Source organism: Salvelinus alpinus, chromosome 1 (genome assembly GCF_045679555.1).
Source record: "Salvelinus alpinus chromosome 1, SLU_Salpinus.1, whole genome shotgun sequence".
Classification (NCBI taxonomy): domain Eukaryota; kingdom Metazoa; phylum Chordata; class Actinopteri; order Salmoniformes; family Salmonidae; genus Salvelinus; species Salvelinus alpinus.
This window is the reverse complement of record NC_092086.1, coordinates 43,923,697-43,941,063: the sequence shown is the minus strand read 5'-3', so window position 1 is coordinate 43,941,063 and position 17,367 is coordinate 43,923,697. Positions and strand designations below refer to the sequence as shown.

The following is a 17,367-nucleotide window of genomic DNA, read 5'->3' as shown; positions in this document are numbered from 1 at the left end:
CCTTGTGATGTACCTGGATTAAATCTTTGCCAGATTTGAGTATAGGGGTCTCCACTTTCCCTATTCCATGCACTGCACTAGAGTTAAACACTCCCTTAGATGATCAACATCTGCTTTAGACAAGGTCAGATTATTCACCAATTAATCGCCACTATTCCAGCTCACACACAGATTAAAGCCGGTTTCAATCTATCTAGGTCTGCCATGATGTGACAAAATGTTCTCCCCTTTTAGATGAAAATGTGCGTTCGGTAACATACGTTTTGCTTGTGGGTTTGGCCTCCAGCCTGGAGAAGCCGGACCTCGGCCACAACCACATCATATTCCTGTGGGTTTGGTGATATTGAAATAGAGTGCACAGATGAAACACTTTGAAGTACTTAATTTTAGGAAGTGCGCAGTTTTGCATTAGATTCCGATAAAGGACATGGAGGATTTCAGATTCTGACACCGGTCTTTCGCCAGAGACAAATTGCTGCAGGGTTTAAAAGGCTTAGATCCAGGTCACAGCGAGAATAATGTGGCATATGGGCCTGGCCTCTAGAGCAACATCAGCAGATTACGGCTCTGATTAAAAACCAGAGGAGGAAACGAACTGCCACGGGTAGAAAACAGACAGCCACCCAGCTCAAATCCCCTGGGCAGACCTTATCTAAGAGGAGGATAATGTCCAGAAATTGAACCTGTATCGGTACTGATGCTGTTTCTGCTCAGCAGCCTTATAAATGGATCTGGATAAGGAGAAGCGATTCAGCAATGGAGATATGGGCCAGCCACCCATGTGACCAAATCTATTATCAGATGAACCAGATAACAATGATATGACATAACAATGGCATAATAACCGTCTACTACCAGCAGGTGTGTGTATTACAATGTTTAAGTTGTCAGAACCCAGTGCAGATCTATGAGATTGACGTAGGGCGTTTTAATACAAACTAGCTCTCATCCTTTAATTAAAAACATAAGACAGGACAGACGAAGGTATTATAAGTTACATAATTAAATTCCATTCGCTCATATTGCACAACAGAAACCAGATGCCATTGTCTCTGAAAAAAACTCTAATTTAGCCAAGAGAAAATAGTATGGGATTTTATGACATTAAAGTCTTCATAATCAACCCAGAGGATTTGGATTTCCTTAGCTTCCTACCTTCAACACCCCAGTTCAAACCTAACCTAGCCTCAACCCTAACCCTAGATTCGTGTCCACATCCCAGTTCAACCCTAACCCTGAACCACAACCCTAAACCGAATCATAACCTTAGCTTCATGTCTACATCCTGGTCCACAAACCAAATAATCTGTAGTAATTTGAGTTACACAATATATTTTTAGATACTATAGGATGATTTGGACATAAAGTGTGCAGATGCTAATATAGGAACCATTGACTTGCATTGGATTTGTGCCACAAATACTTAAAAGTTAGCATTTGAATCAGTGGCCAGTTAAACCAAAGCATGGATTGTTGTCATACCTTGTCCATAGACTGCTTAAAGGGTAAGGAAACCAACATGTCATTTTGGTGAACTATTCCTTTAAGTGTTCTAATGCGTGTTCCTATTTCTTTTTATTAGTAACGTGTCTTTGTCATTCTTGTTAATAGATCTAATGTGCTGTTGAAGATTAGCCAGGAGGGCATTTCTGGTTTCCCACACGTTGCATGAAACTATTTAAATTAGATTTTGTGGAAACTGTTGACAGATGGGGGGGCCAAATCCACCATTTGAGATGATTTATGTCTGTACCAAATGTACACAGTGGTGGAAAAAGAACCGAATTGTCGTACTTGAGTGAAAGTATAAATACCTTAATAAAAAGTTACTTAATTAAAAGTGAAAGTCACCCAGTAAAATAGTACTTGAGTAAAGTCAAAGTATTTGGTTTTAAATATACTTAAGTATCAGAAGTAAATGTAATTGCTAAAATATACTTAAGTATCAAAAGTAGAAGTAAAAGTATATATCATTTCACATTTTTTATTTTAAGCAAAGCAGCCGGCACCATTTTTTTTTTTTTTTTTAATGTACGGATAGCCCGGGGCACACTCCAACACTCAGACATTATTTACAAAAGATGCATTTGTGTTTAGTGAGTCCGCCAGAACATAGGCAGTAGGGATGACCACGTGTTATTTTCATAAGTGCGTCAATTTCACCATTTCCCTGTCCTGCTAAGCATTCAAAATGTAATGAGTACTTTGGGTTGTCAGAGAAAATGTATGGAGTAAAAAGTACAATATTTTCTTTAGAAATGTAGTGAAGTAAAAGTTGTCAAAAATATAAATAGTAAAGTACAGATACCCCCAAAAACTACTTAAGTAGTACTTTAAAGTATTTTTACTTAAGTACTTTACACCACTGAGCATACATAAAGGCGTCATAAGGACTACATAAATGCTTCCCAAATAATCGATAACTGTATGTCATACTCTATAAATGCACTATGTATGTTTATACACCATTTATAGAGTATGACATATGCTTATAGATGATTTGTTAAGCCTTTATGTAGTGCTTATGAAGCCTATATGTTAGCTTAGTACTTAGTAGGACAACTCCACACAAGCATCTGGGCTAGCTCCCAATTGACTCCGATTCACTCCTTGAAGAGCGTTCCTTGTCCCCGAATCGCCCAGAATGCACAGCGCTTCACACTGACAACGCATGGACTACGCACACAATGGGCGTTAATTCGATTCCAATTGAGTTTCCCATCTCCTCAAAAGTATCTCTGGAAGAGTCGACGAAAGGACATGCTTTTCCCAGTGTGTATCTGTTGATTTAAGGTTACTTTGGTTTTGAAGATTCTGTCTCCATCTAGTGGGAAAAGGGAAAACAGTAATGTCCAGAAAATCAATAGAATCAGTGTATGGTGTATTTATGTGAGGATGGTTTGTGTTAAAAATGTGAATAAACTTAGTATTTTACTGTGGTGCTAAACACCAAAGATTTCATCCTAATAATGGAAGTAGATCAACGACAGGGTTGGAACACTTACTAAATATGGTTTCCCCAAACATCTGGCCATTAAAGTGAGAATCATTTGTTAGAGCTGCAGGATTTTTGCTTGGGCGGAAGACATCGGGACTAAATCGTTTTTTAAACTGCTTTCAACCCTACTTCTGTACTGATGTTGGTGTAGTGACAACTGATATTGTGGGCCTGGAATGGGATGTGTGATATGTATAGGACTTTTATTTTGACACGCATTCGAAATAAGTGATAGCAAACACGCACAATGTTGTATCATTTGGGAAAAACTGTTTAATGCAAACAAATATAATTAATTTTATTTAACTGGTATACGATATATCGAGTATTAAGATATTGTTCTCCTTATTTAATAATTTACACTTAAAGACTACAGGACAGAACTCTTATTCTGAAGGATTGTTATTCTTGCAGGTTTGACACTCGTTTGAGTGAGCAGTTTGTGAGGGAATGTTATTAGCTAGCTAGCTTTAACAACGGTCAGTAAAGTATCGATTTGATTGAAGACCAATGGAAATGCGACGAACATGTCGACCATAACTTTTCTGTCGTCACCACTCGAATGCTTGCGGTCTCGGTTCCATACCACCAGTGTTTTTCTCTTGCGAGGTGAGTTGAACCGCTAATGTTAGCTATTAAATAATCGCAATCAGACTAGGGAGCTGGCTAGGGATTAGGTAAATTAGCCAGTTTAGCAACAGTGCACCCACATCTGGCTACACGGGGCTAAAATCTGGTTTATGGCTGCTCCACTGGCACGAGCCATGAGTCTATGTAGCTAGCATCTAGCGAGCGTATTACGTAATAGTTACAGCACAATTACCATAATGGTTAGATAGCTAACGTTAGGGAACTAGCCGTTAAACCACACACTATCTATCTAGTTGTCAATCACAATGTTAGCCTAAAAACTCACGCCTGCTAACATGACTTGCTAGCTAAGGCATCTGGCCTTATCGTTTTTCAAGATTTGCATAGCTATATGACCAGCAGGGTCAAATAATCACAGTGGTTATAGAGGATGCAACAAGTAAAGGTGAGTTGGTTTTTCATAGTCGAGCATTCAGAGGTCGAGACAGGAGGTGAAGTAGATGTGTAGCTAGCTAAGTATACATGTTTCAACTCTATGGCAAGCGTGAATGTCTGACTGAAAACTTGTGTGGCCGCACAGCTCGTTTTAGCTAATCACATATTATGCGTGGTGTCGAGTAGTGATGGGCATTGAGCCGGGTCATTGGCTCCGTTCGTGTAAAAGAGCCGTCTCATTTGGCTCCCAAATGGCTCTTCGTTCAAAAATATTTCAATTGATATTGAACCTTGAAAAGAAGTGCAAATCTCCAACGTAAAGCCAAAAGGGTAGGCTACCATAATGTGAAATGCACGTTCAATACATTTGTACGGTGACAAATTATTAGATGGCCTGCAAAACTTTTTTTTTACGCACTGAAGATCAGCGTCGACCAGTTTGACGCGCTGTTTACACTGTTTACCGGTGTTATTACTGTTGTCGCCCCAGCCCCTTCTTTGGGAGGACGGAGGCTAGCATCCAACGTTATTGTGCATTAACGCCGCTGCCTCCCGCATGTCCTATCTTAAAAAATAGAAGTATAAAGAGGGATATTGCTATTATAAACTGGTTACCAATGTAATTAGAGCAGTAAATATAAACGTTTTGTCATACCCGTGGTATACCGTCTGATATACCACGGCTGTCAGCCAATCAGCATTCAGGGCTCGAACCACCAAGTTTATAAATTAGCATTTATACTGCCTGTAAAAGTGGAGTGGGCTAGTGTTGTGGATTCACATCATGCCTGTTATCTTTCTCAAGGCTTAGATTTGTGTCGATTTGGCAAAAAATGTAAACCTATCCTTGTGTCAAATCTCTATATTTTATTTTCCGGCCATGACATAAGTGCTTCATATTTATTTGGCTCACAGATAACCCTATTCAGGCTGATCCTCTGCACTTGGCCTACTTTTTCTATTGTTAGTGCCTATGACCAGGTGGATTATCTAAATGCTGTATTATACTTACGTGGGGTGGGTCTACCTAGCATCTAATCTCTATCAAGCTTGAGCTTTGAGTAAATGGGAGACCTGAAAACAGTTGGCCTGCTCCTTGGACAGGAATTAGGATCTAAAATACATTTTATCTAAGGTTTAGAGATTAAGATATTTATGTAATCTGTTTACATGTTATAACAAATGTATCTCTTTATCTCTCTTTTATCCTCACTACCCCTCCCTTCTCCTTTCACTTTTTCACAATGAGAGCAGCCCCATTGAAATGGAAACACCCAGGACCTTGTTAAACAGGAAATAGACCAGGTATGCTATGCACAAACGCCTCTCGTAATCTCACGATTACACACTCCTTTTGGTTGAAGTCATACTGTTCTTATGACCTATGTTACTGCTGTCATCATCATGTTGCTGTGCCCATGCTGTGAAACCCTTTTCTTCAATCATGAAGGTCTAGTTAGTTTGTTTTCCTCTTGTTTTTCCATCTTCTTTCATCTCCTCCACTTTCTTTGAATCATGGCTTGAGTTCATTTAGCTCATCCATGTTCAGTTCATATCTCACTTCAAAGTGGACAAGATTATAGGTAGTTGAAATACATTCTGAATCTTGGCATGGAAGTGTCAATCACTTTGAATCCTAATGTTTCATTACCGGGGCTGAAACTTGTAACAGTACACCTTGTACTGTGTTTGCACCATAATAACATTAATGCTAAGAATAAGAACTCACTTTCTGAATTAGTAACTGTTCCACACACACTGTTATGTACAACTTGGTATGTAAACACAAACACAGCATGTACTGGGCTAGTTTTGGTTTGCTAATGCCATGTAAATGATCAGTGTGTTGGTTGTAGATATGTTTGACAGTTCTGTCAGTAGTGGAACTGGACCATCTGGCAGGGATTACGCACATGTGTAATTAAGAGGTCGGGCAGACTCCGTGGCATTGTGACTCAGTGACATCATCAGAGACAGCAAGTCCTCCGGCTACTCCCAACAGGGGCCTAGGAGGAAGGGCTTTAGACTGCCATGCTGTCTACATGCTGCCCCAATGGTCCCATGCATCACAACAAATAGTGAACCCTAAAACCTGATTTGAATTATTTCTCCACTGTGAAGGAAAATAAGTGCGGATCACGTGGTGGTGACGCAGGACTTTTTCTGTCTGAACATGAGGGATGCAGAGAGGCTGGGCTATGATGTCATTGCTTTGGCAGGGGAAATGATTAATGTGTTGAATCTCAGACCGTGCTCTTCAAATTCAGTCCAGCTTGTTCTGAGTGCCGACTGTAATGAATCATTGAAAAAACTGTCCATGGTGAAGAATTGGGATAGGAGGGTTCACAGTTAGGCAGTGTTGTGTAAAGTAGGGAACATTGAGGCTTTGGGTGTTGTTAGGCTAGTCTTTTTGTGCCAGTCAGACTCGCACAGCTTTGAACATCTGTTTTTTGTCTCACCCCAAAAACCTGACCCTACACTTCCTCACAGAATGTGAAGCTTGTTTGAAATAGAAAGTAAGAGCCTGGGTGTTTATTTGTATTTCGTAGGTAGGTAGGCAGATGCCTGTGTGGAGTTGGTTTCGATCTCCTGACATGATAGCCTTTATCTCCAAAAGTTGTATTGGTAATAAAAGGTCTTGAAAGTTAAGCTCTGTCTATTGCAGTTGCTTTGCAAATCAAGAAACAGATGATCCGTTTAGAGTTTTTAATGCTAGAATGAACATTAGGCTACTGAATATTAACCTGGCAGGGGAAACACTACTGTACGTCTATACCATTAAGACCAAAGCCAGAATCCCAGGTATTAAAAAGTGTTCAGATGGCGAGAGTTCTTACAGGAGAGCATTACAGTGTAAGTTCAATGCTCTGGGTCTTGAGATCAGTGTCTATCAAATGATGGGATTTATCTGGGTTCCAGGTGGAGAAAGACTCCAAAGTTGGGTAAATATCGGGAGAAATTATATGGACAAGATACAGAAGCAAAATAACACATAGCTAGCCTAATATCCATGCTGAAACGATTAGGTCAGTCACATGTGGTCCTGTTGAGGGATGCAGTAACTCATTGTGATACATTCTATTAGTGCTCAGTACAGGCTACAGGTGTGGCGTGCTGTCATTCTAAGGGAAGGTAAAAGTCCCTCCAACAGCACATGACCAAGATCCTTTATAATAAGCAAAATGGGTCTCTGAAAGTACAGGATTAAAGTGTGTCTATAGAATATCTGGGTATGTTGTTGTTTTGAATAATTCTGGGTTTGTTTAACATTTCTGTCAGCTGTTTTGTCTCAGTAGAACTTCTACTTCTACTATGTTTCCCAACTGGTTGTCAAGTCAACATGGTTTACCTGGACAACAGTCCAGTGTTATATCATTCTTATGGCTCTTCTAGCTATCGTTCTGTTGTCTTCTGTTATCGTGTATCATTGTATCTATCACAAGTTCACAACAACCCTTCAGGTTACCATGTCACTTTCACTAGAGCTTCCTGGACAGTCCCTGCGGCATCTTTTGGCTTAGTTAAATATTAGTGAAACTATTTCCATTTAGTTATGGACAGTGTTGATGGTTTTGGTAGAACTGAATTATTATAAGTGTATTTGATTAAAGCACTCTGTGTAATAGCTTTCTGTGAAATTACAGGTGAGTCACTCTTATAACACTCGTCAGCAGCTGACTTGACTCATTTCATAAGAACCAAAAGTGTGACAGTTTGTAAAAGATGGATAACTCATTTTCTGCTCACTACTAATAAGCAGCACCCTTTCAGCACATAGCCTAGGCCTATATCTATCTATGGCAAGAGGTGGACAAGGGCAGTGGAGCAAGTTTGACGAAAGGGGATGGGTTGCCATCGAAACTGACATAGTATATTATGAACCTCTTTTTAGAAAGAGCCCGGTTTGAAAATAACCAGTTTTCTTGAAGGATTGAAAAGCCCTGGGGATGGTCACCAGTCAGGACCAGTGGAGTTCAAAGGTTGTGTGAACTCAGGCTTCCCATGCAATGCTTCTCTTGTGACCTCTCCTTCAGCTTGAAAAGTGTGGAGGTGTGGCGCTCCCCTGTCCTGACAGCATAATATGTTTTTGTATGTGCTCCAACAGTTGTAGCTAGATTGTGTAAAGGTGGAAGCCTCTGGAACATGGCTCGAGTATCAGGAGGCTATTGTTGTGATTTTGGTTCACAGAGGGCAGCTGTGTTAATCCGCCCATCGGGCTCAGGTTACTGCCATTTTGACTTAAAGGTCCCGCACAGTCATCCTATTTCCCAAGTAAAAATAGCCTTTTAATGACCAAACATGCTCAGAATTTAATACATTTTACCTTCTCTCATCTATAACGATCAGTAAGCCTGAAAGAACTGTCTGAGTGGGCAGAGGGTTTATATTCATGTGCTCTCCTTGACTGACAGCTCTTTCAAACATCCCTGTGTACATTGCCAGGTAACAAGGTAAATGGGCCACAAGTTATTGATGACTAGGTAAACAATGCACCACATGTCATTCTGAGCCTAAACAGTATGTACCAACCCATTTTCTCAGCAATATGCTCTCATGGTTGACAGAGCTGATCATGGACTGTTGAATATCAGCAGCAATACACAATTGCATTTCTATTGTTTTGTAACTAATTACAGAATACAGTTCACTGATACACTTCTTCACCAGAATTAGTAAAGCCTGAGTCACCTTAGACATAAGGGGAATGTACATGAAAACAGCATACAATAAGTGTACAGTGATCCCTCGCCACTTCGCGGTTCACTTATCGCGGATTCGCTATTTCGCGGATTTTCATAATGCATTTTTTTTTTTTTTTTTGTGCATTGTGCTCTGCATTCTGATTCGCTAAAAACTCACTCCCGCTTCTTGTATCAAAACATGCTACGAATTGTGCTATCATTTTGTCGTCTCGTGCAGTTATGTGTACGTACATAAAACAGCTTGGCAAATTTACATTAAGTTGGCCAGGAAGGAAGGAAGGACTAACGCTTGGTCGCTTAGCAACCATGGTGCGAATGGCCACTGAACTTAAGCGAGTAGCTGAGGAATGGGACCCTTTGATGAGCCGTTCATTACAGTTCTCCAACGTAATCGATGGTGGCATGTCGGTGTACAAGGATCTTTTTGCAAAGAAGAAAAAAGAGCGACAACAGCTGCCTATCACTATGTTCTTCTCCCGAACAAACACACCTGCACCGCGGGCTTCAGAAGAAGAGAACACTGCAGAGCGCAGTCAGGATGCAGCGGCCCAGTCTGAAGAGCAGTGAAACGGCCTACACGTGAGTCACTGTATTTGTATACATGTAATAGTTGCTAATTGTAAAAAAAAAAAAAGTTTTCTATTTCGCGGATTTCACTTATCGCGGGTCATTTTCGGAACGTAACCCCCGCGATAAACGAGGGATTACTGTACTGCACAATTTATTGGTGGCCTTGCATTAGCATTATAAAGGAAAATATGTTCAGAATTGTATGTATTGATCAGATGTTTGTTTGATTATTTACAATAGGCCAGCATAGCTGAAATATTGATCAACATGAAAGTGGCTAGTGATACATGTATTACATAAAGATGGCAAGATGCAGTAGATGATATTGAGTACAGTATATACATATGAGATGAGTAATGTAGGGTATGTAAACATTATATAAAGTGGCATTGTTTAAAGTGAATAGTGATACATTTATTACATCCAATTTTTTATTATTAAAGTGGCTAGAGTTGAGTCAGTATGTTGGCAGCAGCTACTCAATGTTAGTGATGGCTGTTTAACAGTCTGATGGCCTTGAGATATAAGCTGTTTTTCAGTCTCTCGGTCCCAGCTTTGATGCACCTGTACTGACCTCGTCTTCTGGATGATAGCGGGGTGAACAGGCAGTGGCTCGGGTGGTTGTTGTCCTTGATGATCTTTTTGGCCTTCCTGTGACATCGGGTGGTGTAGGTGTCCTGGAGGGCAGGTAGTTTGCCCCCAGTGATGCGTTGTGCAGACCTCACTACCCTCTGGAGAGCCTTACGGTTGTGGGCGGAGCAGTTGCTGTATCAGGCGGTGATACAGCCCGACAGGATGCTCTCGATTGTGCATCTGTAAAAGTTTGTGAGTGTTTTTGGTGACAAGCTGAATTTCTTCAGCCTCCTGAGGTTGAAGAGGCGCTGCTGCGCCTTCTTCACGACGCTGTCTGTGTGGGTGGACCAATTCAGTTTGTCCATGATGTGTACGCCAAGGAACTTGAAGCTTTCCACCTTCTCCACTACTGTCCCGTCGATGTGGATAGGGGGCTGCTCCCTCTGCTGTTTCCTGAAGTCCATGATCATCTCCTTTGTTTTGTTGACATTGCGATTGGGGGGGGGGGGACCAGTAACTTTATGATCAACTTTGTCAATGTACCAGCTAGTAATTTTTCAGATTGGGTCAACCTACAGTACTATTAACTGGTTTCATTTAAATATCATCAAATTTCACTGTTCGCTACCTTTTAAATTGCATTCAAACAGCCATCGATAAAATGCAATTGTGTCCGTAGCTTATGCCTGTCCATACCCTAACCCCACCGCCACTGTGGGACACTCTGTTCACAACGTTGACATCAGCAAACTGCTCGTCCACATGACGCCATGCAGCCCGGTACAGTTGAAACCGGGATTCATCTGTGAAGAGCACACTTCTCCAGCGTGCCAGTGGATATCGAAGGTGAGCATTTCCCAACTGAAGTGGGTTAACGACACCAAACTGCAGTCAGATTAAGACCCTCGTGAGGACGGGTTGTGCAAACCCACAATTCTATCATCTGTCCGGGTGGCTGGTCTCAGACAATCCCACAGGTGAAGAAGCCAGATGTGGAGGTCCTGGACTGGCGTGGTTACACATGGTCTGCGGTTGTGAGGCCGGTTGGACCTACTGCCAAATTCTCTAAAAGGATGTTGGGGGTGGCTTTTTGTAGAGATGTTAATAAATAAATTCAACAATAAATTCTCTGGCAACAGCTCTGGTGGACATTCCTGCAGTCAGCATGTCAATTGCACCCTCCCTCAACTTGAGACATCTGTGGCATTGTGTTGTGTGACAACTGCACATTTGTTGTGACCTTTTATTGTCCCTAGCACAAGGTGCACCTGTGTAATGATCATGCTGTTTAATCAACTTCTCGATATGCCACACCTGTCAGGTGGATGAATTATCTTGGCAAAGGAGAAATGCTCACTAACAGGAATTTGAGAGAAATAAACTTTTTGTGCGTATGGAACATTCTGGGATCTTTTATTTCAGCTCATGAAACATGGGACTAACACTTTACATGTTGCGTTTTGTATTTTTGTTCAGTGTATATATAAAACACAGGAAAATCACCTTTTTGACTGCACTGGGCCTTTAACCAAGGGGTGAGGCACTAAATAAGAAGACAATGGATGGCAGTGTAACACTATGCAAAGCGTTGTATTGCAGTAGATTGCGCAGCAGCAAAATTAACTGCTGCACCAAATTCTGTAAAACACAGCTATTCAGCTATGCTGCTGTTTTACCTGCTGAGAAAACTGCAAATAAGTTTAACAATGAATGCATTATGAGTAAAGATCACCACATGACTAATGCAAAAATGGCATGTGGATACAGACTGCATTCCATCAAGCCACATTGATATTTAGTATAGGAGACCATATCGGCACACACTACTAAGTGACAGATTAGCTGGAGGTTTGCAAGAGCACCTTTGTGGCCCATCAGTAGCAAGTTGAGCTCTCATTCCAGGGCTATGTCTGTTTTTAGGCTTCTCCTCTGAATTCGTTAGCATGTGATTTTTTTGTAAATATATCTGCATTGGGCGGTGTTTATGTAAGGCGTTGCCATGGCAAGGAGCTGGTCCTCCGCAGTATTGGCTGGGCCCAGTGTTTAATCTGCGGTCCTGCCTGTTATGGTGGGTTGCCATGGGGATGGGCTGGTCCTTCTGCAGCAAGACCCATTAACCTTTTGGATTAGGGCTCATACACTCTGTCAGGCTAGTGAACCGGAGGGGAGCCCTGGGAATGTGTCAGGCAGGTGATGTAAGGCAGGAAGCAGTTGGGGATACAAGTAAAGGAGGGATGTTCTAGCCAGTTTAGTAAGATGGTGAGATAGTTCTAGGCATTTTTGATGAATGTGTTATTTTGTTTATCTCTCAGGTCTGTCTGTCAGCCACCCTCCGTCACCCCTGCGATCATGGAGGCCCAAGCAGGGGAGGAGCCAGGCCCAAGTGGTTCGGCTCCTGCATCGTCTGACTCCGCCCCCAGCCCACATAGCGAGGCAGTGACCAATGAGCTGCAAGAGCTGTCGCTGCAGCCCGCCCCCAACCTGCTGCCCCTGAGAGATAGGAAAAACGGTGAGTGCCTGTTCTGATTCCAGGCAACTGCCATCAAGCCCACTGATGAGATTAAAACCCTGGTGGACTGACGCTATATGGTGCGAAGACCATCCACTTCCATCAGAAAACTTTTGGTATGAACTGTAGAAAATGAAAACTAAGACTGCAGCTATGAAGCATGGACAGGTTACTCAGTCTGAGGCTCTGTGTTGTGTTAACACTTCTATAATGCAGGTAGAACTATAGAACTGTAGAAATGTTAGTTTGCTCTCATACTTCCTCTCACTTGGCACAGTACCCACAGTGATCTCTGGTCAAGGAGGGAGAGTTGTATGGCAAAGTTGTTAGAATTCCAGCTGACAGAGCTCAATGAGGGGGAGGAGAGTAGTATCTTACCCATGTGCACTCCGGGTCAAAGGGTACCTGGAATGCAGTTTGCGAAAGTGCACTTGAGGAGTAAAAGCTGGTGTGCGGGAATAAAACCCAGCTGAACTTGAGCTTCTCTCATTAAGTCATGAGGAGGAAGAGCTTGTATATGAAATTATTTTTACAGACATGAGGAAAATAGGAACAAGTGTGTGTGTGTGTAGGCGATAAAGTCTAAACATGGGGGCTACTCTCTCCTTTTCAAATCAAAGTTTATTTGTCAGGTGTGCTGAATACAACCGGTGTAGACCTTAGAGTGAAATGCTTACTTACTAACAGTGCAATTTAAGTTAAAAAAAAAGAGGTATTAGGTGAACAATAGATAAGTAAGGAATTAAAAAACAACAGTAAAAAGACAGTGAATAATAACAGTAGCGAGGCTATATACAGTAGCGAGGCTATTTTTTTTTTTTTTTTTTTTTTTTTTTCACCTTTATTTAACCAGGTAGGCTAGTTGAGAACAAGTTCTCATTTGCAACTGCGACCTGGCCAAGATAAAGCATAGCAGTGTGAACAGACAACACAGAGTTACACATGGAGTAAACAATAAACAAGTCAATAACATGGTAGAAAAAAAAGAGAATCTATATACAATGTGTGCAAAAGGCATGAGGTAGGCAATAAATCGAATAATTACAATTTAGCAGATTAACACTGGAGTGATAAATCATCAGATGATCATGTGCAAGAAGAGATACTGGTGTGCAAAAGAGCAGAAAAGTAAATAAATAAAAGCAGTATGGGGGGTGAGGTAGGTAAATTGGGTGGGTAGTTTACAGATGGACTATGTACAGCTGCAGCGATCGGTTAGCTGCTCGGATAGCAGATTTTTAAAGTTGTTGAGGGAGATAAAAGTCTCCAACTTCAGAGATTTTTGCAATTCGTTCCAGTCGCAGGCAGCAGAGAATATACTATATTCTATACACTACTATAACAGTAGTGAGGCTATATATACAGCCACCGGTTAGTCGGGCTGATTGAGGTAGTATGTACATGTAGGTATGGTTGAAGTGACTATGCATATATAATAAACAGAAGGTAGCAGTAGCGTAAAAGAGGGGTAAAAGAGCAACAAACACAGTCAGCAGCACTGGAAACATTGAAAAGCACTTTGTTCCACCAAATCACACCAGCATCCTTAACCACAAGCATCTCAGCGAGGGGAAGCTGTGAGACAAGCACATTTTAAAAAGAGCAGCATGATATCATGAGCAATAAAAGTCTGAGTTAATCGTGTTCACTTTTTCCACTCTTCTCACCCTTTCCACTCATGCTATCATCAGATGCTGTGTGAGTTTACATAGTTAACATTTTATTACCGCAGCCAAAGCAGCAAACTGCAGCTCTAACTTTGCGTGTTTTCCCCGAGCGTACACGCCCATGCTCAGTGTTGTAGTAGTGAACTACATGTAGTTTAACTCTGTTTTGCAGTAGCTTGGTGGTAGTTGAACTCAATTCAGATCTTGGTAGTGTTTTCAGTAGGTCATAACTTTTTTGCCTTGAGGCTAGCTACTGGAACTACATTACTTTTTCAGCTGAAAGATAACATTTGTGAAGTAGGCAATTTCCTTTATATTTCAGCATCAGGCCTGTCTAATCCTCACTTGAAACACATATTGTGTGTTTAATAGGCTAAATGAAACATTCTGTTAACTTCTGACCCTATAGTCATCTGTTCTTGCAATTTGTAGTCTGATATTCCAGATTTAGATATGATTATTTATCACAAAGTACTTTGGATGTAATTTAACCTTGTTCAAAGTAACTTTAGTTCAGTAAATTATATTTTTCTTAAGGGTAGCTTTAGTGTAGCTTATCTTCTTCCAGTGTGAAGTAATTGGTAGCTTGGTAAACTATATTTTCAGAGTAGCTTCCCCAACACTGCACATGCTCAGTTATTTTAGGAATTTAGAGGTTACATACTTGTCCCAATATTTCACTGAAGTGCAGGCAGCTCAACACGACTGTTTAATGACAAAGTTGGCCTGGATCCAACCACTTTGCCAAGGAGGAGGCCTGAGAGATCAAGTGTGTAGTGGTTGTCGAGGAACTGCACTCACACCCAGACCGCAGTTGTAATTCGAATCACAGCAGGGCTAGACACTGCTGCCCTGACACTGTGCTCTACTCCACTCTGATCTCCATCTTACTCTGTGACTGAATGTTCACCAATGGATAGCGTGCTAATTGGGGTGTATGGGTGTCAGTGTACGTTTGCCGATAAGCATGCACACACAGGCTCCATTATGAGTGAGCATGCTCTGCACCTTTAGTCTGCTGTTCTGACAGGTGAGGGGAGGAGTGTGAAGTGTCTGTAGGGAGTCAGGTGTGATGAGGTGCCTGGGTCGTGTTTAATAGGTCACGGCACACCAGAGATAAACGTTTCCTAATGGAAAGCAGAAATCTGTGCTCTTAATGAACTAGTTCAGCTAGTTCCTCCACGTTTAAAAATGTTTTTGTCTCCTACTGACACTGTTCCACACAGAGCACTGAGTTTATTCTCAGCATAGGCACACACACACACACACTGTTGTTTTTTAAAATTGAATATCCGAAACATACCATATACTTGCAGTGAAGCCGCTCAACAACTACATCATACCAGTCATCCAACAGAAGCATCCAGGGTCAATGCCCTGCTCAAGGGCACGTTGATAGATCTCCCACTAGGCCAAAAAACTTTATCCCGAACCCTCCAAGAAGTCTGTTGTTAACATGGAAACAGAAGTGTCTTCCTGACATTTATCTGAAACACTCATGCTCGAGGAGCCTTACGTAGCAGAGAATAATAAACCGATTGAGTGATGTGTGTGTTTTTCTATAATCGTGTGGGTGTTGGCATGTGGATTTTGGGATAATAGCAGTCGGAAGTTATGTTCTTGACATAGATATATCCTCAATTCCTTATCTGTTCATATTTTGATATGTTTACACATCTATGGTAATCAAGGCTGTCAAATGAGAGGAGGGAGAACAGAGATTAATGGAAGGGAATGACGGGAAGGGAGGAAAAAGATTATGAACGAGGGGCAGCAAAGAGTGAGATAGATGCGATCAAGAGGCATATAAAGTCCACTGTTATCAGTCCAAAATGTGTATTTTTTTCAACTGTGAATTATTAGTGGAAAACCTTGTCACCTGAACCATATAGCTGACCTCATGTACTGTGAATGTGATTGACCAGGAATAAGGGACGTGACGCGAGTGACAGTAAGGATGACTGCACAATGAGTTCATAAGAGTTTAATCACCCTGAAGTCCTATGAACCCTACTTGCTCTTTCATCTCTGGCCCTGAACAACACATGCTGCCAGATGTACACAGCAGCTGGATTGAACATCGTGGACTATTAGAAATATCAGTGTCGTTTGGGATGATACACGCTGCCATCTATTGGCTGACAGAAACACTACAACTGGCCATACAGCATTAGAGGAAGGACAGGGAACTGAAGTACTGTGGCACATCACATATATATTGACATTTGATGTATGCATCATGTCCTATGAATCAGGAGATGAGGTTAATTTTCAAACCTTGGAAATTCTCTTAATGTAATCGAAATGTCTGTTTCAGTGTAAACTTGGGTTTTTATGTGTTCAAATGCACTGAGGATATTGAACAGGTTCTAGATCCTTAACACAAGATATGTGTGGAGTCAGGTTGTGTGTGTGCAGGGATATCTGAGTAACCCTAGCTGCCGTCTGCACCAGTTAAGGGTAGCTGGATATAGCCCCCATAGCCAGCTGGCCTACTATTTAAAACAGTCAGCCCGAGGGGAAGGCTTGGTGGTGGGGGGGGCTCACATTCTGGAGCCCAGGCCCAGAGAGAAGGAGTTAATTTGAGACTTGTTTACCGCGCACCCTTCCTCCTGAGTAAGACCTCGATGAAGAGGTGTGAAGGCAGCAGCAGTAACAGTTTGAATGTGGACTCCATCTTGTTTCAAACACAGTAGGCCCACCAGATATTGAGATGCCAGGGCCCAGTTTCCAAAAAGCATATTAAGTTCATCGTTAGAACCTTCGTAGTAGCATGGTTAGATTTCCAAGCTGTTTCCCAAAAGCCTTGTTACTAAAGTTGCACCTCAAAACGCTCTTTATTTACCGACTGCCTCATACCACTCTTAACAGCTAAGTGCGTCGTTAGATGCTTTTGTTGCCCTTCTGCTTCACTTTATACACAGATCTCCGCTAAACATAGAAACAAGATGTTTATCTGTCTCTGTGACCGCCGATAACATCAGAACAAAGTTGACTACAAATACAAAGTTGCCAGTGTTTTTGTAATTGTTACAAACAAGTGAAGGATAAGAAGATGCTTCAAATGAAAACGGAGATGCATACAGTATAGGCTCTAGGCCTACAGTGGGGAGAACAAGTATTTGATACACTGCCGATTTTGCAGGTTTTCCTACTTACAAAGCATGTAGAGGTCTGTAATCTTTATCATAGGTACACTTCAACTGTGAGAGACGGAATCTAAAACAAAAATCCAGAAAATCACATTGTATGATTTTTAAGTAATTAATTTGCATTTTATTGCATGACATAAGTATTTGATCACCTACCAACCAGTAAGAA

General features: G+C 41.5%; 1 protein-coding gene across 7 annotated transcripts in view; it reads left to right on the top strand.

Annotated features, from left to right (window-relative positions):
• The first annotated feature begins 3,415 nt into the window (after positions 1 to 3,415).
• Positions 3,416 to 17,367, top strand: part of LOC139537555 (myocardin-related transcription factor A-like) — a 43,816-nt gene continuing 29,864 nt past the window's right edge. For 6 of the 7 annotated variants that reach the window (XM_071339653.1, XM_071339568.1, XM_071339293.1 and 3 more), the window contains exons 1-3: positions 3,416 to 3,607; positions 5,279 to 5,329; positions 12,183 to 12,379. In XM_071339653.1, coding sequence (XP_071195754.1) covers positions 12,220 to 12,379 — 160 coding nt within the window. In that variant the 5' untranslated portion in view covers positions 3,416 to 3,607; positions 5,279 to 5,329; positions 12,183 to 12,219. Of the gene's footprint in view, positions 3,608 to 5,275; positions 5,330 to 12,182; positions 12,380 to 17,367 lie in introns of all 7 variants that reach the window. The other variant, XM_071339125.1, reaches the window with a different exon arrangement.